Source organism: Amaranthus tricolor, chromosome 8, assembly GCF_026212465.1.
Source record: "Amaranthus tricolor cultivar Red isolate AtriRed21 chromosome 8, ASM2621246v1, whole genome shotgun sequence".
Classification (NCBI taxonomy): domain Eukaryota; kingdom Viridiplantae; phylum Streptophyta; class Magnoliopsida; order Caryophyllales; family Amaranthaceae; genus Amaranthus; species Amaranthus tricolor.
Window position 1 is genome coordinate 29,807,045 of NC_080054.1, and position 22,341 is coordinate 29,829,385.

Genomic DNA, 22,341 nt, shown 5'->3' on the forward strand with positions numbered 1-22,341 from the left:
TTGTTTGGCAAAAATGAAGAATTACAATTCTTGAATTCAATAGTAACATTTAATCAAACATAATGGTTCAAGAGTTGAGACATAGTAACACCCAATCTAATTTCTCATTTTCTGGTAGTTCCTTTAACATAACAAACTCTTCTGTATCCTTCAAAAACAGCTTTGTTGCCTTAAAGACTTCATGTCGATCTAGTCCGGCAACCTTTGAAACAACATCATAAACCTCTTTGGAATCGGGCTTAGGTGGAAGTTTGTTTGATTGTAGATAGTTTTCAAATGACTCTGTAAATCTAAAAATAGCATCCACGATAGAATCTTTCTTTGACCTCTTGTTAGATGATGCAGTGTTTACCTCAGATGCACTGCAAGTTTCATTTTCTTTCTCCATAGCTGCCACAGATTCTTCATGTTGCTCAGCTTCTTGACCCGTAGCTCTATCCATGGCAAATAGTGAACATATTTCATCCCAATGATCGATAATCTTATTTCAATAAGCAGACGCCACAGGATTGACCTATTTAAAAAAATTACTAGATAAATATTATAAAGATCAAAAATACAAGTTATTTATAATTCTATTTATTTCCTATAAAAGGTATCACAAGCACCGACAATAATATAAAAACCAAGGGCTGAAAATAATACAAAAGGCAAAGACAAGCAAAGACTGAAAATAAGGTGAAGAATTTTAATAGATAATAATATGAAATTGAAACTAATTAAGAATATTACTATCAAATATTTAGATAAAGTCAGTTTATGAGATTGTACCTTACAATAGGCACTCCATTCCTCGTGGTCTTCAATTGGGATAACAAGCATCTTTTTATCATCATCCTACTTAAACTTGGTGTAAGTGCGAATATCTGTGATAACTGAATGATGTTTCTTCCATACTTTGATTCGATTCTTTACATGTTTGGTGGTAGCCAATAAACCCAATTGGTTCCTTAGGTTATCAGTAACAGCTTGATATGCTTGTGGTTTGAATTCTCCATCGCCCTTATTTCCTTCACTGATTTGCTCAAACAAAGTGGAGATAAGTATAGCATCCATTTGTTGGTTCCAAGTAAAATAAGATCGTTTTGGTTGTTTTTGTGGTACCATCGGCTCTTTTTTGGATCTCTTCATGATGAATGCTAAAAGTATGTCGCAGCAAAGGCAATCAACATTAACAAGCATTTCCTCAACAATATAAAGAAAAATTGCAGAATATGCAATGAAATAATTACATATGAACAATTACGAGTAGCAGTGCAAATAATGAAGCCATATGATTTTAAACAAGTCTTCATGTACCCGAGAAAACAACATACTTTAAAGGCTTTAGTGCAAATAACAATACATAATTAAGTTGTTCTTTCAAATAATACTTAAGAGAGTAATAAGACTTTCAATCTAGCTTAGTATCTACAAGTATTTAAGACATCTAGGACAAAAATCTCCTAACTAAAATCTCAAGTAACATGTCTCCTTCGCAGTTGATATTCTTCAAACATCTTTTGAGCAAGATTATCTCTAAACACTTTCCACTCATTACTTGATTGCTTACTAAAAATGTAATCATCTTCTACATCTTCTTCATCAAATGTCTCTATATTTAGTAAATCTTCATCTACCTCATTAATAAGACTTGTTTCATCTATAATTTCATCCCTCAAAAAGTTATGAAGAATAAAACAAGCGTTGATAATTCTAATTTGAGTCTTTTTATCATAAAAACTTGGATCTCTAAGTATACTCCATTGCTTTTTCAATAACCCAAAAGCCCTTTCAATTGTGTTTCGAGTTGAAGAATGTTGTAAATTAAAAAGCTCTTTGTAATTTGTTGGAGTGGTGCCTCTCCACAAATTCAAATGGTACCTCATACCTCTATAAGGAGCTAGAAAACCTTCAGCGTTAGCAAATCCCAAATCCACAAGAAAATACTTATTTGCATTATATAATTATTATACATATATTAGCATTTCATTTTACATTTGGTGTAAATTATTAGGTTGTTGTTACATATATAAAGTCTTACTTTTAGGAATCTTCAAACCATTAGGCCTTTGAAGAGCATCACGAAGAATGCGTGGATCCGAAGTAGAACCTTCCCAACCAGGCAAAACATAAGTAAAACAAAGATTTGAATCACATGCAGCTAAAACATTGGTGCTAATGTCCCCCTTTCTATCTCGGTAGCGAGCTCGATCCTCAATAGGTACAGTCATTTTAATATGAGTCTTATCAAGAGCTCCAACAACGCCCTAATATGGTTTATGCTAGTTAATACTACAAATCAAACCTCCTAAGAAAGTAAAGACATCAATTTATTTTTTACACTATAACTTACCTCAAACCTATTCCCCTTTGTATCCTTTGTGTAATTGCTCTGGTTATTACATGGTTTTATATAATACTTTCCAAGCTTGAGTAGTGCTTTAAGGACTACGTGAAATTGTCAACTAATAGTCTCTCCAAAACGAGCAAAGGTTGCTTGTATTGTTCTATTTTTCAAATCATGTGCAAGAACATGAAGAAAAATTGCAACAATTTCTTTCACTGTAACATATCTTGTAGTCACTAAACCACCCTTGGATTGTAAAATATTGCACAATTTCTCAAAACAACGTTTGTCTAGACGTAATTGCTCCCTACATATTCTATCATTCATCAACGTGTCCATCCAAATTGTTTGTCTATTCATACGTTCTTTTTGATTCCATGTTATTTCCTTTACTCCATACCTCAAATCAAACCAAGCCACAACAACAGTCATGAAAAAACATACAACCGCCATAACAATTTTCTTATCTTTATCCACATTCTCCCTTGCACGTTTTCTGGATTCTTGAATACCAAGTTGATCATACTTTTTTGTCTTCCCACAAAAAAAATATTTGTCACTTAGGATACATGGGAGTATTTTGCAATTAATAAGTACTTACAAATTGTATAAATTATTATTAACATTAAGAATCGTTGACACTTCTAGTAGAAGTATATGATTTAACTTTTAACCCCTTAATAATGTAAATGAAGTAATAAAATAAAACATTAAAATAATAGAGGGGGACAAGATTCAATAATAAAGTGATGAGAAAATAAAGTTTGTAGAATGACGAAACTTTCAAATTCGACAGTACACAATTTGATTTTATTTCAGAGCATTAATCTTTAATGAGCTGGACTTAAAATATGTCTCTAAAAAAGATGGTATCTCAAGAGACTAGTTGTTTCTATTTATATAATTTTCAAAGGTTGACTAATACACCATTTGTGCTTTTGAATAGAAATTAAAGCGCATAAGACACCAAAGGATGACTAAGGGACAACTAACGACATTATACTTTATTAGCAACTAACAAAAAACAGCATGAACCAGAAATGGCTGATTCAGTAGGTATTTTCACTTCATTTCACAACAATAATCGAACAAATAATTGCACTAAACTGAGTTTACTTATCTCGAATTCCACTTCATTTCACAACAAGAATAAAAAAAGGTCTCAATTTTAATCCCAAAAATTGTTTACATGAATAAGAGGATGATCTTCAACTTCTGTCTATTTTTAGCATAACCTCCTCAATAATGGCAATTAGCAACTTCAACAACACAGTAAAACTATGAGTTCACTTTAAAATTCAATAATCAAACTACGAATTCACTTTAAAATTGAGTAGAACAACCTAATCTAAAGCAAATAACCTAATAATCGGGTAAAACAATAAAATAAACTAAGTTTAAGATTAAAATTTTGTACAAAAACATAATTGAAAAACCTAATTACTGAAATTAACTAAACAACACACTTGAAAAACAAACAAGAATATGATAAAGAAGAAATCTATACCTTTCAATTACTTTGTTTCAAAACAATTGTGTCGATGACAAGAAAAACATGATAAAAACAAATTCTTTGACTGAAACAATAATTAGTCTCGTTCACAATCAAATTGGAAAATTAAGAAACAATGGGGTAAGAAGAGTTAATGACAGAAACAAGGACGAAACATACTTGAAGAGAAATAGAAAGTAAGAGATGAAACATACCTGAAAAGTAAGGATGAAAAGCTTTGGAGCAATAAACACCAACAACAATGGTGGATCGAGATAGATTGAATCGGAATTGGGAGAACACAGCAATTAAAGAGAGATAGAAGGTGAAAGATGAAAATAGGGTTAAGTGGAAGAGGCAAATTGGATTTGAAATGATAGATCATGGGCTGTCATTTTACCATGGACTATTTGAAAGAGTATTGGAATTAGATTGGAATTGGGCCAAATTCTAAAATTGAAATTTATGACCAACCAAACAAGTAAATTGAGGCAATTCCAAATTTACAAATTAAATGTATATTTCCGAACAAAACATTAAAATAAATTAAAAACTTGAACCAGGTCTAATCTAATTTTCCAGTCTCTCCGTCCCCTCACACAACCACAAGTGCACAACGTTGCGAGAAAGCTCACCCCACAATAAATTAGGAGAGAGAAAAGCAGGCCCCTCCTCCAAGTCACTAATTTTTTTCGTTCCAAAAAACTTGATTGAAATCCAGAATTTATAAAAAAATTGCAATTTTGACGCTTTTGGAGCTCTATTTTCTTAATTTAACGATATAAAATTGAATAAATCAACTCATTTTTTTCATTATTAAGAGTAACTAAATTCTTAGGGTTTTGGTGGGTTTTCGTCAATCATGGCTCTCACCATGGGGAAGCTCACTATCCTCGTCGGTGCAGGTTTCTATTATCTTTCTATCTCTATCTGTTTTTGCTAAAATTGTGTCTGAATTTGTTTATTTTATTTTTTCCAGTTTGATTTAGATCATATTAATAGGGTTTTCGTTGTTATTGCAAATTGAACGGTATTGGAGACGTGTTAGGGTTTGAATTTTCATATGGGAGAGCTAATTGTGTTATGTAGTATATGGTGCACATTTGATCGGTATTGGGGACGTGTTAGGGTTTGAATTTTAGGGGTCATATCATATATGAGATTGTTTTATTTGCTGATATTGCCTTAAATTTGTTTTTTATGGCTAATTGCTGGCTGTTAAATTGCAGCTGGAATAGGGAAGTTTGAGCATTAAGTGAACAATTATTATACATAATGTTATTAATTTTCTAAATCAACACTTTATTATGAAACATATTTAATGCTAATGGGATGTATTTTAAGTTTATAGTTGTCTTTGTTTCTAATTTTTAAGCAGTCTGGAACTTCAGGATGTTAAGGTTTTCACCTAGGATGTAATATTACATAAGAATAAGGTATTCTTATTATAAAGGATAGAATCATGCTCTAAGTATTCATTATCCATTGCAAGTTATGCAGGCATTAATACTTAAGTAATAGAATGCTACAGTATCCAAATTGTGTACTATTAAACTAAATGTAGCAGCAAAAACAAGGCTACATTGTATTTTTTGAGTTGTAAAGGATTTTAAATCTATCAAACAATGGTATTTTTATCATAAGGGTGTAAAAGTGTTGGGACAAGTAGTTGTGCTCATTTAAAGAGCAGGGACAAGTTGGTTGAATGTGCGAAACCACGTTGAATTGTGACTTAGGTATGCCTTCTCTGTTGTGCATTTGGGCGTTGGAGAGATATAATCTAAATTAGTTGAAGATGGGTAGGATTATTTTAATAATTGAATTATTTTTAATTTAGTTTATTTTTAATGAGAATATAACATATTCTGAAATTATAATAATCGACTTATTTTTAATTTAGTTGATTTCTTCATATTATATCATAGCGAAATCATAAGTTTGAATCTCTGGCAGAAGTGTTGGTTGGTATTAGATTGAATCCAATGAAGGATCTTCTCTTGTTGTAGAGCTTTAGCCATTAACTTGAGCTTTACTTCATAGTCCATATATTGATCAAATGTCTACGTACTATACAATGAATTATTTGAAGAGAACTAATCACAAAGAAATTTGTAATAATTTAATAAATATGCTAATTAATTAATTAACGTTAATATTCATTTTAATAATTGAATTGTGACTTAGGTCTGTCTTCTCTGTTGTGCGTTTGGACGTTGGAGAGATATAATCTATATTAGTTGAAGATGGGTAGGATTCTGCTATATAAAAAATGAGAGATCACCCAAAAGACTATCCTAGTAGGTGATAGAGACCATTTACTTTATAAACCAATATTAGTTGTCTGAACAATCGATGTGGGACAAAGTTCTATAACCTCTCAATGGCTACAAATCCATTCCATTGCAGATTCCCACTTTTTATTTTTCGACATATATTATGTGCCTTATAGGTAGATTCAATGGGAAAGTAGTCAAATTTTCTCATTTAAAAGCTATATTTAGTTTGTTTGGTAAAAAGTATTGAGAAAGAAGTTCATATAATTTCTAATTTTCTACTTTTGTATTTCTCATAACAATTAGGAATTGAGTGGAAACTGATATAAAAATTTGTCAAATTTCAAGTTTAGCCCATTTTCTTCCCTTCAACTTAAAAAATTGTCTTTCCTAATGTCTAAAAGTTACAAAGTACTAAATAGTTTTTACCACTAACAAGGGTAAGATTGTGTAAGCTTGCGTTCATTAGTCATCCAAATCTCACCTTAGGTGAAAGCAACTTAATGAAATTTGGGTAATGAAATGTTGTTGTGTTGCTTCCTTTGTCATGTTTTCATTTTTGTTCTCTATAAACTCATGTTGCCAATGTTTCTTTCTCTTGCATCTATTTATTCAATATACTATTTCAGCCATTGCTTACAACAATCTTCTAATTTTGAAATCTTGTGGTAATTGTCATCTTAGAGACAAAAGAGGTTGTAATGTAGTATAATGTGCTTAGTTTGTCTAGTTGGTCAAACTATTAAAGATTATAGAGCATTTAGTTTTATGGGTTTATTGGAGAAAATGTACATTAGTAAAGTGGATTTAAATTACAAGCATGGAATCATCTAATATTCTTGTTGTTTGGCTTTCAAATTTTTGCTTAGGTTTTATTTTCACGAAGGAACATCTCCCGTCTTTGGTCTTTTGGGTTGCTTCACATAATCATAATAATTATCAAACCAACTCTACAGGCTAAGGATGTCGTATTTTACTGCCTAGCTACGTATTTTCTTTATACTTTTTTGATGAGTTTAGTGTATGACTAGAGATCTTAGTTGTAAAAGGTGGGAGGCACCCTAAAGCCATAAGGATCCATAAAGCCTAGGCTCTTAATCCATTTTAAAAAAATGAACATCTTACTTACATGCTATGTATGAGAAGTACAAATATAACATTGCTTCATTTAAAACCTTTTTATGTTATGATATTTGCATGGTAGCCAAATTTAACTACTAATGGTTTCTTTTATAAGAACTTTTGGCTCAACCAAGTTGTGTTAAGTCACTTGAAATGTTGATCGAAAATTGTTTTTATTCTATTGCTATATACCAGTTAGTTTGATAATGAGACTTAAACTTTGAATTGCACCTTGTTGACAATGCTATCTTATGCATTGTAGGCATCCTGGGTGCTGTTTTAGCTAAAGAGGAACGCTTGCCTAGTTTCTCAGATGTCATCTCAAGTGTTGTAAAGGTGATATCTGTAAACAATTTCCTATTTTTTTTAATCTTTGTAATGCTAGCCCCTTTATATTACTGATGTAAGCTAGTTCTTTCATTCTTATGTGTATTTTGCTGTTTTGCTGCTTTTCACGTAGTTTCCATCAGAACCTGCCGCACATCTATGTCTTGCTTATGTTTAAAAGCTGTGCTTCTGTATTTTTGTTCTTCATTAATGTTTGTTGTTTACAACGCTTCACGTCATCCCATAGCCAAAGCCTTTATCATGGAATTCTTAACCATCTATTGATGTAGTAAGCGACTAAGTTGATGTGATCTGTTGTGTCACAGGTTGCTCTGAAGCCAACACATCAAAGTAATTCAACTTCCTCAACAAGCAAACCAAGAAATGACGCTTTGATGGCTCAGGTGTTTGCTTACAAAACTAGTTGCCTGTTCCTGTTTTCTTTATCTGATTTTAATGCTAAATGTGGCCAAAGTTTCTCGTAATGAATATACAAACTTACTGTTGTTCAAAACATAGATGACAATCCTTCCCGTGAACAATCTTTTTGTGGTTATCTATGTGACTGTTATTTTGTTAATCATTGTACTTTGATCTTAGAAGGGTTTACTTAAAGCTTAGATAATGAGTAATTTACAAGGGACTACATCAGAACTTTTCTTCTTTTTTTTTTTTTTTTTTTTTTTTTTTTTGTTTGAAGCATTTCTACTATGTTTTCTAAAAAACCTTGACTGGTATGAAATTGCCTTTGTCATGCACTTGATTGATTGGGGTAATAGCATGTGTGCGTTAGAGATAAACTTCTGTTTGTCAGTTTGATCTTAGTCTGGATTTAGGCCCTGGATTCTTATCTTTTCTCCTTAATCTGCTCATCTGTTCACTCTAAAGCTTTCCTATTACCAGGGTGACCTTGTGGCTTGGAGGAATATATTTTGATGAAAGAGCATGTCTAGTGATTGCTTAACTGAAAGAACCATAAAATCAACTTAATAGACCGATATGTTAAATATGTGTGATGTTTTCTTTTGTAAAGTCACTGATGAATTATTTTGAATCATGTTTAGAAATATGTTCTAATTTTGGATCCTTTTATAGAGGACAGTTGCTGGGTGGTATAGTTAGTGTTTTAGTGATGATGCTTTTACATTCCTGATTGTGTTTCCTATTGATAGATTTCTGACATTCTTCCTGCCCAATTTTACCCTTAGCTGGTTGTTCTCTATTGTGATAAAATTATTTTACTTTTGCATTGAGCTGAAATACTAGGTCTGAATTAGTTAGAGCTTCTGGTCTGATCTTTTGCTTTTTCAGGTTAACAGTTTAAGGCAAGAGCTGCAACTACTTGCATCAAGCAAACCGGTGACAATTGTGACTTCAAATGCAGCAGGTAGTTTGCCTTTATATTACCAATCAGATGAATTTAAGATGTTTTTTCTGATTAGCTTGACTATAGTATATTTAATGGTTGAAACTCGTGGGAAGGAGAGGAAACTAAATAAGATAGAAAGCAAAGACATTTGTTTTGGTGGCCTCTAGTAATGGATGTATCTGAAACTCTAAATATCACATGAACAACTCTTATATCTGGCTTGTTTGTGTGGGTGAAATTCAACTCAGAATAAAGGGAAAGACGCTGGTTAAGAAAGTTTAATTGCTTCTGCAGCTTAAGTTTAAGGAATAAGGGTGGATAAACAGAGTGCAATACTAATGTCTTTCCTTATGCTTTGGGGGTGTAGTGCTTTGGTGTGATTGTGGGCATTGTGCTATGAATCAAGTTTACAGAAAGAGGAGCCAGAAGGGGCAAGTTGCTTATTAAAGAATAACCAACAGTGAATCAGATGCAGAGGCAAGTCGGGAAAATAGGCTGAGAATGCAGTTTAAAATCTGTTTGAGAATAGTTTAACTAGCAAGAAGTAGCGAATAATTTGGAATAGAATCAACAGCGAATGAGATGCAATCGCATACTGGGAAGAAAGGCTGACAATTCAATTCAATTCTGTTAGAGAATGGTAGAACAAGCAAAAGGCAAATAATTAAGAATAAACATAAGTTTTCAGAAAGAAGTTTCTTCTTTTTCATTTCTTTCTTTTCTTTCAACTTTGTCCTTAATATTTCGTGGCAATAATATGCAACTTCTGGAAGTTTTCCCTGAGTAGTTTGTAATAAATATTCTAACTCCACACTGGAGTTTGACCGGAATCGTAATAAATTGTTGACAATAGTTATGTCGGGATAGAGACAAGGAACCATTTTATCTGGATTGTGGGAGTGGAAGTTGCATACATGGACATATTGAGATCCATTCTTTTTATGGTGGTAGGATGACATACCTCATATAGGGTGGATGATAGGTGATTGTTGTGATGATAACTACCTGTTGACTGGACTCAGTTCTTTTTGCTTTTTCGACTTTTGCTTCTATTTTTTGAATTAGTTCATGTTGCTACAACTTTAGGAACTAGAGAAATGGATGTGGGATGATGTCATGTGCATGTAGGGTTGGGTGGGGTGAGCGTATGGGTCTTTGAAGATAGAGTAGGTGAATTCATGGGTAGATTGAGCAGTGGGAGATGGGACCAAATTGTGGAAAATTAAGGTTGTAGTTGAGAAAAGCATAAGCCAAAGTTGGAAGTGAAAAAAATGAGGGCGGATGAAAACAGAGTGGATGAAAAAAGAGGTATTACTTGTAAGTTATTACTTATAAAGTTAATTTGTTACATGTTGAAGGTAGTTCTGTTGGCTACATGGTTGTGTACTTAAAAGTTGGAAGGCGATAGCTTGGTGTATAAGTTGAGGACTGTATGTAGTTTGTCTATACTCCTTCTGTCCTATTCAATTTGCATCATTTTTCATTTTGGTCCGTCCCACTTAATTTGCATCATTTCTATTTTTGGACAATAGCCTACCACTTTTTTAATCTTATCCATACATTTTAACTCTTTTAATTTCATCCACACAATTCATTCTCTATTCTCTCTCTTCATTTATTACCACTTTCTTAAAAATAACCCAATACCTCTGATGCAAATCAAAGAGGACAAAGTAGTATATGATATCTTAAATTGATAGTAGGTCGTGCTATATTTTGATTTTGGTATTCCTTTTTCTATAGGTTGTTTCCCTTAGTGTTGTTGTTCTTACTTATCTCCCCCCAAAAAAGGACCTAGTTTAGTATCGTTTGTTAACCTGAAGGTTTAGAGAAGGGAGATGAATACTTAAGACTTGCATGTGGCTTTCGGGGCATTTTCTTCACTATCCTGTTCATCATGTTAAGCAGGAGGGATGTTTCTGAAAAGTGTTTCTTGAATAACACCTATTTTTTAAGTAGTCTGACTTTTTAGTGTAGCTTGATATAGACATGAACTTGGTGACTTATATTTGTACAATTTTAATGAAAAGGGAGCTGTCAGTCGTTATTTAAAGTAGTTATAGTTCATTTGTCATTAGTTTAGAGCAACACATTAGAAGTAGGACTTTTTTTAAGCTTAGGAGACATTTCTTCTATCTCGTCTGTGTGCAGGGATTAAAATGTGGAGGATGTGTAGTGTATGACTCTATGGCACTTAAATGCACCTCTTCCTAAAGTAAACAGGCTTTGGAGGTCACTTGATTACCTTGCTTTTGAAGGTTTTATAGGTCAAATTCTATCTTGCTTTTGTTAGGTGAATTACCTCAAAGAGGTGGAGAAGAAAGAGCTAAGAATCACCAAATGAAAATTCTGTTGTGCTGTTAGTCTTTTGCTCCCTTTTTGTTGACGGCTTACATCCATTACACTAGTAGAAGACAATGTTAAGAATGTCTTGTAGCACGTTAGTGGCTGGATAGTTGAAATGCATTTATTTCTTCTAGAATAGTTGTATATTAAGATAAATGATTGAGTTGCCTTTTAACCTGCTATCTGATTTCTCTTTTAGATATTTTCTATTTAACATGGTTCTTTTAATGTATAGGCGGTCGTCGATACGGTGTAATTATTGTGATTGCTGTTGTTGGCTATGGATATGTGCGGTGGAAGGTAATTTTGAGATTTTGGATTATTATGCTAATTTTTTGGAGCCTACTTTACTTTTAATTGAGTTCTGTTATTCATGGTAGCAATTATGGCCACAATCTTGTCTTGCTCTATCTCAAGTGTAGCATTGGTGCATCATCTATGCATCATTTAAGATTTTACAAAAGTTAATGATTTATTGCAACTTTGCAAGTGCATACTGAGTAAATGGTTGTTATGTAACATAGCAGTGAGGGTAAATTAAAATGAGTTTAATTCATGAACTGATGTATCTTTTGGTCTGGTACCTCAAAATGGAAACTTTCCTACTCAACCTATACCCCATACCTATGTTACCTGGAATGCGGAACGTAGGGTCTTTTTCGATTAGGAACATCCGACCCAATTGCGGACGACACTGTACCAGATCGCCGGGTCACGTCCCAAATCGTCAAAACGCGCGACCCTTCACCACCATCGCTAGCTTTCACGAAGAGATATTAGAAGAAATGAAAAGAAAGAGATGAAGTAGAAATAAGAAAGGCGATGCTCAGGAGTTGTTTTTATGTAGGTCAGTAGGTGCCTCGGTGGTGCTGCCATGGTAAGTTTCTTAAGTTTGCTGATGAAATTTAAGGGAGCCGTCACTATGTAGGGTTTTTTTGTGCTGTGAGATTACTTATATATAATTGGGGTTTGAAACATATCCTTTAGTGGGCCTGGCCCATTTTTTTCCTTCATTAAATTGTGTATAAATAATTTGTCTTACTTTTACCCTTTTATTTCGGTTTCCTTTCCTTTTCTTTTCTTCCTTATTCTTAATTTTAAACTTACTTCATCACTCAGTCATTCCAAGTATTATACAATACATTACACACTTAAAAAAGTATTTTACAATATAAACTCTGCTGTTTTATATGTTGTCATTTTTACTTTTCATTAATTTCTTTTAACTCCTTTTAATTTTAATTTGTAAATTTTAAAATCAAAAAGGGTACCCACTGTTCCGGAGTCACCCAAGGTAGCGTCCCGTGTTCCCGTTCCCGTCCCAAGTTCCAAATCGTATTGCCTTCCAGGTAAATGCCCCATACAACCGTTCCCATGTAACTAAAGGTTACACATTAACTATTTGGTCTGGCATTCTCCATAATTCTCATGTGGTGTGAGCCTCAACCCCCAATAAGTTTCTCTCTTTCATTAACACTTTTTTTTATCCATTCCCCACTTTTTATTCTATGTGATCCAAGTCATACAAGTATTCATTTGAGGACAGCAGTACATATTTTTGCTCTACTAGTTACATCTGTCTTCCTTTCAATAAATTGGTATGTGTACAAAAAAAGAGTATGGGTTCCGGCTTTTGATGGTTTGATTTTGGCTTATACTTAGTAGAAGTTTCTTTTTCTCATCTCAGCTGACACATGATTCCTCTCATCTCTCTGTTAATGCTGGTCAAGAAGTTATATATTGCTATATTAAATGGATGAAGATGTGTTTTTGTTGTAAGAATTATTTCGTGATTAATAATATGTTAAAAACCTGTCCCTCTTTTGCCTCCTTGACCTTTTATATGCTTCACCTTATCTGCTGGTCTAGCTCTTTGATTACTCTTCCAGGTGGAAAGGATTACTTATTTTGTAACTTCTTGTATGAACATTGATAGGGTTGGAAAATTCAAGACTTCATGTTTGCCACCAAGCGTGGTCTATCAGATGCCTGTAAGTCTGTTGCAAAGCAGCTTGATGATGTTTTTCTCTCACTCAGGGCAAGTTTCACCTTTCCTTTTCTTTTCTATTTTTGCTACATAGGCTTGTCAGATAGTCTTTTCATTTATGGTACTATGGCGCTATAGCTGCTTATCTGTTCTAGGTTCTCAGTCTACAGCTGATTTCTCTGGCTCCCAAGATAATAGTAGTGGCTTTAAACAAATTACGACTATTGCTGTGCTTTTTACTTGTTCAGTTGGCCATCTTTTGTTCCTGAATACTGTATAACTGTTTCCATCAAATAGAAAAATTCGGAAAACTTCTTTTTTCTTGGGTACCTCCACTTTACCTAGATCTACTAAACTAAATCAAGGAGGCTAATAAACTTGAGTTGTTCAGCAAGATATTGCAGCTGACATCATCATCAATTGTGCCCTTTTCTTTTCTTCTATAATCTGACTAGATCTCTATAATTCCATGTTTGAATGAAAGTTTAGAGGTCACCGGTCAATTTTTATTGTGGATGATCTTATGCTACCCAAAGGGAAGGGGTTAATCTCAAAGCGCTAGAAAAGAGGTTAAAGAATTTAAAGAGGGAGATGAGGAAACAAAAATGGTGTGCACCCTTTTAGTTTAGAGTTTAGATTTTAACCACTTAGTGGCATTAGGGTAATACATGATGTTAATCGTTGGTTTAGCTGACAATCCCTTGTGCCTACTTGTTGATGTTCACGACTTCTTTCCCCGACTTATCATTTGGATATCATGGAGTTTGATGCCATGCCTCTTGAGTAGTAGTTTGATCACCACTAGCTATTTTATTGAGTTGCAAGACAATAGGATGTCATATTGAAAAAATTGACATCAGGTCAAAACTATGGCTGATCTTCTACCAACGGTCTACTTCTTACTATGAATTATCCTACAATGGACCCAACAAGTTTGGGAATCTTACACACGTAGACCTGAGCAAAAGCTGACCCGTTTGTTTTTGTGGATGATTCACATGACACATTATTAATAGTTCCCACTTCTATTCATTTTCTTTTCCTTGTTATTTTATTTAATAATTTTTAGACCTTTATTTTCCTCCTCTCCTTACCCACTCCCATCATGTTATCACACCATAACGCACGATAGCTTACACCACTTTCACCTCCCATCTCGACGCTACCTCCCTTACTAACACCCATATGGCCATACCTCTTCAACCCCTCTGTCACACCACCACAAAATCTCTTTCACCACCCCATCTCTTTCTCCATTGAAGATTTGACCTTCACCATCACTCAAGCCACCACTAGGCTAGTGACATAACACCAGATGCACTATTCATAGCCAGCCAACATTGGAATCCTTCCCCCGTCCAGGCTAGCGCTTTCATTTTATTACCTATCAGTTCATTTGAGCCATCAAACTCCTATTTGGTGTTGCAGAAAGCCTACTCCATACTCACTATAGATCTATAATAGATGAATACTCACCCCCTCCCCTCTCCCATGTTCAAGGAGAAAATTAAAAGCTTGATACATACTAAAGAAAATAATTGAAAGTTAAGTATTCGCCATTGTTATGAATGGAACAACAAAAAACCATATCCTACAAATATTAGAATAATTTTTCAATTATTGTCCTATTGCGGGTGCTTCTAGGTCAAAGAGACAAGATTTAAAAGTTTGAATTAACTTTATATTTCTCCCAGCTAAATTGAGGTAATGATTGGTGATGATGATGATGGGGTTTATATAACATAAAATGCTTATGATGAAGGTGATGATAAAAGGGAGTGAAGAAATTATTGGAGTGCTGCTAAATAAAATGGTTGAAATAAAATAATGGAGATAGTGCAAAGGTTTTAGGTGTTGAGTGGTACTTATGTATGTGGGATAAAAAATTGGGTGGTTTTGCTGAGGTGATTGTGGTTGTTTGCGGTGTGAGGGAGTGGCAGTGATGGTGGTTGCACGTGATACAAATGGGGTAGGAGACGGACTCAGGAGTGATGGTGCAAGGAAAGGTAAGAAAAGTGATTTGAAGTTCACCTATTTTGCTGTCGCTGCTCACAGGGTCTATTTGCAGCAGACAAGACTTAAAGATGGGCTGTGCTGAGATAATTGAAATTTATGCTCATTTAAAGGAGTGATGAAACAACAGTTGGAAAGGAAAGGGAAACAAATTAAAGTTTAGTTGTTTTGCAGTCAAAAGTCACATGGTTTGTCCATAACAAACAATACAGAGGTTTGGCCCATTCCGAAATAATGGAAACTCGTGATTGTTCAAGAAAATTAGTCATAAATTGCTTGTTGGCTTCATTTTTTCCCATCTTTTTGACGTGTAATTCTGATGTGGACGATGGAGAAAGATTATGTGTATAATTGGGAATGAGGAGGGTCCAAGGAAAGAATTAAAATATAATGACCTAGGGATGGGACCATGCCAAAGTAAAAATGTCAACTAATATTGCCAGAAGAAAAAAGATATTGTTTAAACTAATTTGAGATTGAGAGAGCTTCGTTCACTGATGACTCTATAGAACTCTGTTACTCAAACTTAGGTCTTAGGGACTTGTATCAGGTATGCATGTGTTTGGTCCAAGATGAAGTATCCAAGTATCCAATAGTCCATGTGTCCTATCCATGTCTTAGTGTCGAGGATCCACGGGAAGTTAAGGTAAAATGAAGAGTTTGACTAACATGGTTAGAACTGTGAATTTGAATAATAAATCAGTTGGAAACTTCAATCATGTGTTTTGTCATTTACATAAATGCAGTTCCACTGCAAAATATTTTATGGACAAATTACCCTCTAGTAAACTACAGTTCATACTATCCCAGTAGCTTGTCATAAATATAGCTGTGGCATTTTGGTTGGTGTTACTTCATACCTATTAGTGTAGTGGGCTTGTCCTACAAGAGTTGAATAGTTTAAAAGAGATTCTGCTATAGATAATTATGCTGAAATGATCACTTATACTTAGAGGAGTAACTGCAAAATGAAGAAAGGTCGCACTGATTTTAAACATTTTTGAATTCAGTATCTATTTACTATTGTTGGGAACTTTTTTTGATGATTTCTTGGGTATTACATTATAATGTTATCGTCCTGTAACTGAGTTTCTGAATACAATTACTATACTTTGTATGTTCATTTTCTATTTTGTAATACAAGTTGATTTCTCATTTTTGGTTAGAGATGTTATCTGTCTGTGTCCTTAGTGACTCCTTTTTGGCATGCTAGTTGGCATTCAAATGAGTAAATTTATAAGCTTCACGAGAGATTGATTTTTTCTGTTTTGACACTGTATCATCATACATAATTTATCAATTATTTTGGTACTGTGTTTTTTTTTTTTTTGTGTCTCACTTCAATCTTCCATTGCTGCAGGCTACTAGAAATGATCTATCTTCCAAAATTGATGGTTCAAGTCATAAGTATGATGAGATTGTTGCAAATAGTATTACTACTAAAGAGGAGGTATGGTTGAATATCCATAATTACGAAATGCTTGTATTTCCTTTTCTTACTAGAATGGTTTATAATAAGTTGAATTGATATCCAAATGCTCTGGAACCCCAGAGTACTCGTTCTAGTTATGATACAGCATTGGGACTTTAATGCTATGGTTTAAAATCATTTACATGGTACTCATAAACAGGAGTCTTGTTTCTGGTCTGCAGCTCCCTACAAATTAAACCCTCTGTCACAAAGGCTTCTGTCTTTTGTGACTCAAATTCTAAGTAGCTACTATAACGATGACGTAGAAGTGCATTCTCAGCAAACATTCTTTGGCTATTGATACCTTTGCCTGGCTCTGTAAGACGAAGTAAATGGGATAGAAAGGATTTGTTTATGTTACCAAGCGTTTGACAAATTTCTATTGCCAATGTTTTTTGTTATATGCTTGTTTCTTACCTTCTTGATCTCCACTAAACTTCAACGTGCTCAGTTCACTTAGCATGCTAAGATTCTAGCCAATTTTAAGTGAGCTTTTGCCCCTTCTTTGTAAATTCGCCAAGCACAAATATCCTTTATCTCTGTTCTCATAACCTAGTATCCCCAAGTAGTATCGTAGCAAGCATTTTTAGCAGTTTCTAGCTATCAAAACGAGGAAAAACTAAGTGTGACGTGAGAAAGTTATGGTCTTAGAATTATTGCTATGTAAATATTAACTTAGGTTAAGTTTCAAGAAAACAGCTTGGGAGTTGGGAAGAGGCAAGCAAACCCATTTCAAAAGTTCTTTTCTTGCTATCCTCTTGTTCTTACTACCATTTAAGCAGCAAGGCATATAGCTTCGTCAGATGTTGACCACCAATAATGAATTGTGAGGCACTGATGTGATATGTCGTTATTGAGCCTATGGAAGATTTGCTTTGCATGCTGTTCAATTGTATTAGATGGTTATGGTAATTTTCCTTATATAGATTTCAAATCCTCAGTAAGCGTTTTATGTTTTCAGGTATCTGTAGTACGTGGAACGGTTTCTAAGTTTACGGTGGATCTCCAAACTGTCAATCATAAAATTCGGACTCTGGTGACCAACTTTACTTGGTGTTTTCTTTAACTGGGAGAAAAAGAATCAATCTTTTCTTCCCTCGTAGTGGCTTGTGAATCGTAGCATCTGACTCTTTTATCTTTTTCTGATTTTAGGAAACCCGAATGGGCAGAATTCAAGAGAAACAGGTGCTCTTTTTTTAACATTTAACTTATAGTCAGAGATGAGAGAACTATGTTGAAATGTAGACATTCAATTTGTTTTACAACTATGGTGAAACCCTTTTCAGGATGATACAAAGGAAGGAGTTGCAAGATTGTTACTTTGTACGCTAGATGCCGAGAATAAATTTGCAGATCTTATTCAGGCATGATCTGGTTACTTCTGTTTGTCTTCTTCGTATCTGAAAAACCATTATTCACTTTTCTCAAGTCTTTGCTTTTGCAGTCTGATGGGGGGAGGGGTGTGTGTGGGGCCTGGGGCTTGTTATCTGATTTTGTTTGTTCCCATCTTATTAGTTTATTTCATGGAAATGCTTGATTCCATATTCCACTTGGTTTTTCTTTTAATTGATTCAATTGTTTCTGAATGTAGGATTCACCTTCTAGTGCTTCCAGTTCAGCTATTGAACATCAGCAAATTGCAGCACCATCAAGGGTAAATCTTTTTTCTAGGTGTTAGTTTTTTATGTTTTTGATCACTGTGCTGTCAATGAGACTGGTGATGGATGCTTGGATTTGTTTTTTCTTCTTTTTGAGAAATAAGGTTTTTATCTTCCGAAGTTACCATTGATATAAACTTTATAAAAAGGAACGTTATTAAATTGTCTAATTTTCCTTTTGCCTTAAAGCTTCACTTTGCCCATTATACGATCATATCAGTGTTATTTTATCTGCTTTTTTGGTTTGAATTGTGATACAAGGCATGTGAATTTTGGGCTAATGTGATTAATTCAGGTAGCCAATTGTGAATTAGGTAAAATATTGTTCCAAACACATCACCCTCCTCTCTTTATTCTTGTCTTCTCTCATATGTTTAGCATTTTGAGCTGACCATGGCACCTTGGGTAAGGTTGCAATTGCTTACATTTAAACCCCCTCCCTTTACCCCGGATAGGTGAAGTTACTTTAACGGCGTTGGGTAATGTATTGTTGTGTGTTATTGTTGCATGAGCACTTAAGAACATATTCTCTAAGATATTGCTGATTAAGTGAACAATTGCTATGTATAGTTTTGCATTTACAAGATAGTTGTGTGAGCTTTAGGAGGATGTGTTGGTGAAGAGGCAAACGAAGGTCTCTTTGGAATCAGGGTGAACCACCCTTACGATTTTGTGGTTTAAATAATTTTGCTATGATATGGGGCTGTGGAATCATCTTTCTGACCTTGCATCACTTTTGTGATGCCATTCTACAATACTTGATTTTGGTAAATGTCTTGCTTTAAGGAAAAAGTATTTTACTATTAGGTTTAGTAGGGATGACATGTAAGTAAAATTTCGTGGGCCACATCCATCCAAATTGGTGTGGATGTTGGTATTAATCTTGTGGGTAGTGGATAGATTTTGTTAAAAGCCTTACCCAACATGTGTTGTGGATATGAGGACTTACAGGCACCAAATTCACCCACCCAACCCCATACCCGTTCTCCCCATAGTCGCGCGCCTCATATCTGCCTGCCTGTTGGTAAAAGTTATTTGGTATGTTTTTGATGAAGGAAAAAGTAAAGATGGTTCTTGACCCTTGCCCTCTTCCACTAAATAGGAAACCTACATGATACAAATGGTTGCAGTATCCCACATTGAACTTTGATTTCATATTCCTTGTTTATTATCTGCTACAAATACTTGACTTATGCTAAATGCTGCTGCTGTAAGATGGTTTTATCCTCAACTTCTGTTGTTTAAGCTATAGTCTTGCGTTGCTGTGATCTTGCAGACTGCGTCCTTGCCTTTAGTCCTGGAGCCTTCCTCTCCTTCAACGTCGAATGGATCTAGTGAGGTTATTTTATTTCCTATGCGGCCTTCTTGGATCTGATGGCTAGACTTGCTCCACTTTTAATATTTCCTGACGTGATTTATTTTGTTCTGGTGCTTATTATTTTTTTATTGCTTAATACTATGTTTGTTTGGCAGAGTGGTTCGATGTCTGGGAAAACTTTAACTGCTAGTGGATCTCGTAAGGTTTGTAGCTAAAAGTTGCTCTTGTTGCATGCCTACTTTTGCTAATATTATCCTTAGTACTGTCCTATAAACAAATTGGGTCATGCTTCGCATTTATCTGCAAAATTAATTAGTGATTTAGCCTTTTAGACTATATTGATCCAGAAATGGTCAGTATCACTTCTGAATGCAGTCAAGATGTGTGATGGAATTATAATGGAAGAATTTTATGGAAAGATTATGTTGTTACTTGTCATTAGGCCTATAAGTTGGACTACTGGATGAAACATAATAAGACAGCAAAGCTTCTTATATAGTATGGGATAAGGTGTCTGCACTACTTGTATAAGAGGAGGGGGGGAGGGGGGGTTAACATTTTTTGGTGTAAAACATTCTTGGAACCAGTTGTTTCGGCTCAGGTCTATGGCTTTTGTTAGATCTAGTGAGATAAGCTCTTGATAGGAATAACAAAATGGTTTGTAGATCAATGTCACATGAGTTATCTTCTCGCGAATAGAAAATCGGAAAAAGCAAATTATAGTTTGGTTTGCGCTATGTTTTGGGCCATATTCTTGCGGACCACGAAATCAAAGGTGAATTAGCCGATGAAATAAGTTATATTGCTCTAGAACCGACAAGGTTTGAGGGGCATAGCTTCAGTGTCCAGTGTACCTATTGCATATGCTTTTGCTAGAAATATCTTACATGTTTGCTAGGAATATCTTATATCTGAATTGCATTTCTGATTTCAGGTTAATGAACTTCCAAGGAGAGCTACCTTGGCGTCAGGCGAGAAGGTGATTTTTCCATTTTGTTGTTCGGTTTTTTTTACATTCTTGTTTGAAGTATTCTTAAGCTAATTTATTCATTTCAGGAGTGTCAAGGGACTTCTGGAGCATACGATATCAATTCAAGTCCTAGGGTTTCAAATGGGATTCAAATAACAGAAATCACAGAAAAACCTTCCAGTCCCGAGTCTCATGCTGCTCAATCCAATGTCAAAACCGCTGGTTTGCTTTCTAGAACAATTAGTGCGACACGGTATTTCAAGTTCATGTAGTTTGGTGAGTAGTAATATTTCTTAAGTTGTGTGGCCACAAGGTTATACACAGTATAGGTACAATATAAGCTGCTGTGAAGTTGTTTTGGTTCGGAGTCATACTGTTGGCTAATTCCCTTTTCAGTAAGGAGTTGCCTGCAAGATTTTTGAAGTACATTGTCATGAAATTTTGTAGAAGTGAAGACGAGCATAGATTTAGGATCATTTTCAGTCATGTACAATACGAAAACTTAGACCTCGAGAGGCAGAATTAAATCAATAAAAAGAAAACTGAATATTTATATTTGTGTTTTTCTCTTTTTTTGGGTTCTGCATTAGAACTACTTGTCAAATTTGTTCCTGGAAAGAACTTATAATTGGTAAATTTTTCTGCATTTATGCGTTATTAGTTTTGCAATGAAGTTTATGCTATGTTTTCCATGGTTTTCACGGCAGTATGAGATCCGTCCAGATTCAGCGGTGGGAAACAGTCGAGATTCACTGGACATCTCCAGTAGTCGAATGATGTACTAGTAAACCTCTAGAGAGGAGTTTAGAAGTTTACAGATACCTCCGCGAGACCAATTACAACATATGACGGTATGAACAATCTGTTTCTGGAAGCTGATACAGTAAGAAATAGGCCTGAAGAAAGTACTCCCTTTATTCTTTGGAGATGCTTTGTTCTCTACGTTTTCACTTTCATCATATTATTATTATTATTATTATTATTATTATTATTATTATTATTCTTTTAATAAAGAATATCCTTTGCCCATTAAAGCCTTGATCTTTTAGTTCATTTGCCTTTCTACAGTTTTCAGTTTTTTATCATTTTTTTTTGTCAATTATTTTGCAACACAGTAACTGCCATCTGCCCAGATCACTGCTAGTGCTAATTATGCGCTTAAATTTTCGTGAATTTATTACTAATTTATTGATAAACGTCAAAATAAATCTTTTTTTTAAATTTAAAATAAAATTAGATAACCTATACAAATCCAAGACTAAATTTTCTCAAAAAATAAAATCCAAGACTAAATCATTTGATTATCAAGGTTAACCCAAATTCTCTAATGAGATGGTGAGATCTAAAGTGATCATTTACATTTCAATTACTACAATTTAAACTGATTATTTTATATAGTTTAAAGTGATTATAAATCATTATTTATAATCTTAAAATGGGTATAATCTTAAAGTGATCACTTTTACAGTTTACTTAATCTCTTTTATAGTCTCAAAGTAATTATTTACAATTTAAATGTAATCATCTATAATCTTAAAGTGGTTAATTAATAAAAATAAGTAGATAATATTTATCCTTGTATTGGTTTGTTTCATGATGAGACCGTCTTATACAAAAGTTAATTTTGACCATCAATTCTCATAAGAGACGATCCTTTTATTATAAT

At 34.1% G+C, this 22,341-nt stretch overlaps 2 protein-coding genes across 3 annotated transcripts; one reads left to right on the forward strand and one right to left on the reverse strand.

Annotated features, from left to right (window-relative positions):
• On the reverse strand, nt 1–4,188 carry LOC130820624 (uncharacterized). The gene is made up of 3 exons (XM_057686066.1): nt 4,037–4,188; nt 772–1,139; nt 1–514 (listed from the first exon to the last, which is right to left on the reverse strand). The coding sequence occupies exon 3, from the start codon at nt 440–442 to the stop codon at nt 68–70; it is 375 nt and encodes a 124-aa protein (XP_057542049.1). The 5' UTR covers nt 443–514; nt 772–1,139; nt 4,037–4,188; the 3' UTR covers nt 1–67.
• Nucleotides 4,189–4,389: 201 nt separating this feature from the next.
• On the forward strand, nt 4,390–21,978 carry LOC130820625 (uncharacterized). Of its 2 annotated transcripts, XM_057686068.1 has the most exons (16): nt 4,390–4,726; nt 7,479–7,552; nt 7,870–7,947; nt 8,855–8,930; nt 11,494–11,558; nt 13,195–13,296; nt 16,619–16,708; nt 17,691–17,765; nt 17,882–17,914; nt 18,016–18,093; nt 18,321–18,383; nt 19,664–19,726; nt 19,861–19,908; nt 20,640–20,684; nt 20,762–20,951; nt 21,383–21,978. In XM_057686068.1, the coding sequence occupies exons 1-15, from the start codon at nt 4,684–4,686 to the stop codon at nt 20,945–20,947; spliced, it is 1,119 nt and encodes a 372-aa protein (XP_057542051.1). In that variant the 5' UTR covers nt 4,390–4,683; the 3' UTR covers nt 20,948–20,951; nt 21,383–21,978. The 2 variants fall into 2 exon arrangements, with proteins under 2 accessions (XP_057542051.1, XP_057542050.1); XM_057686067.1 differs by lacking the exon at nt 21,383–21,978 and having other exon boundaries at nt 20,762–21,228.
• Nucleotides 21,979–22,341: the final 363 nt, after the last annotated feature.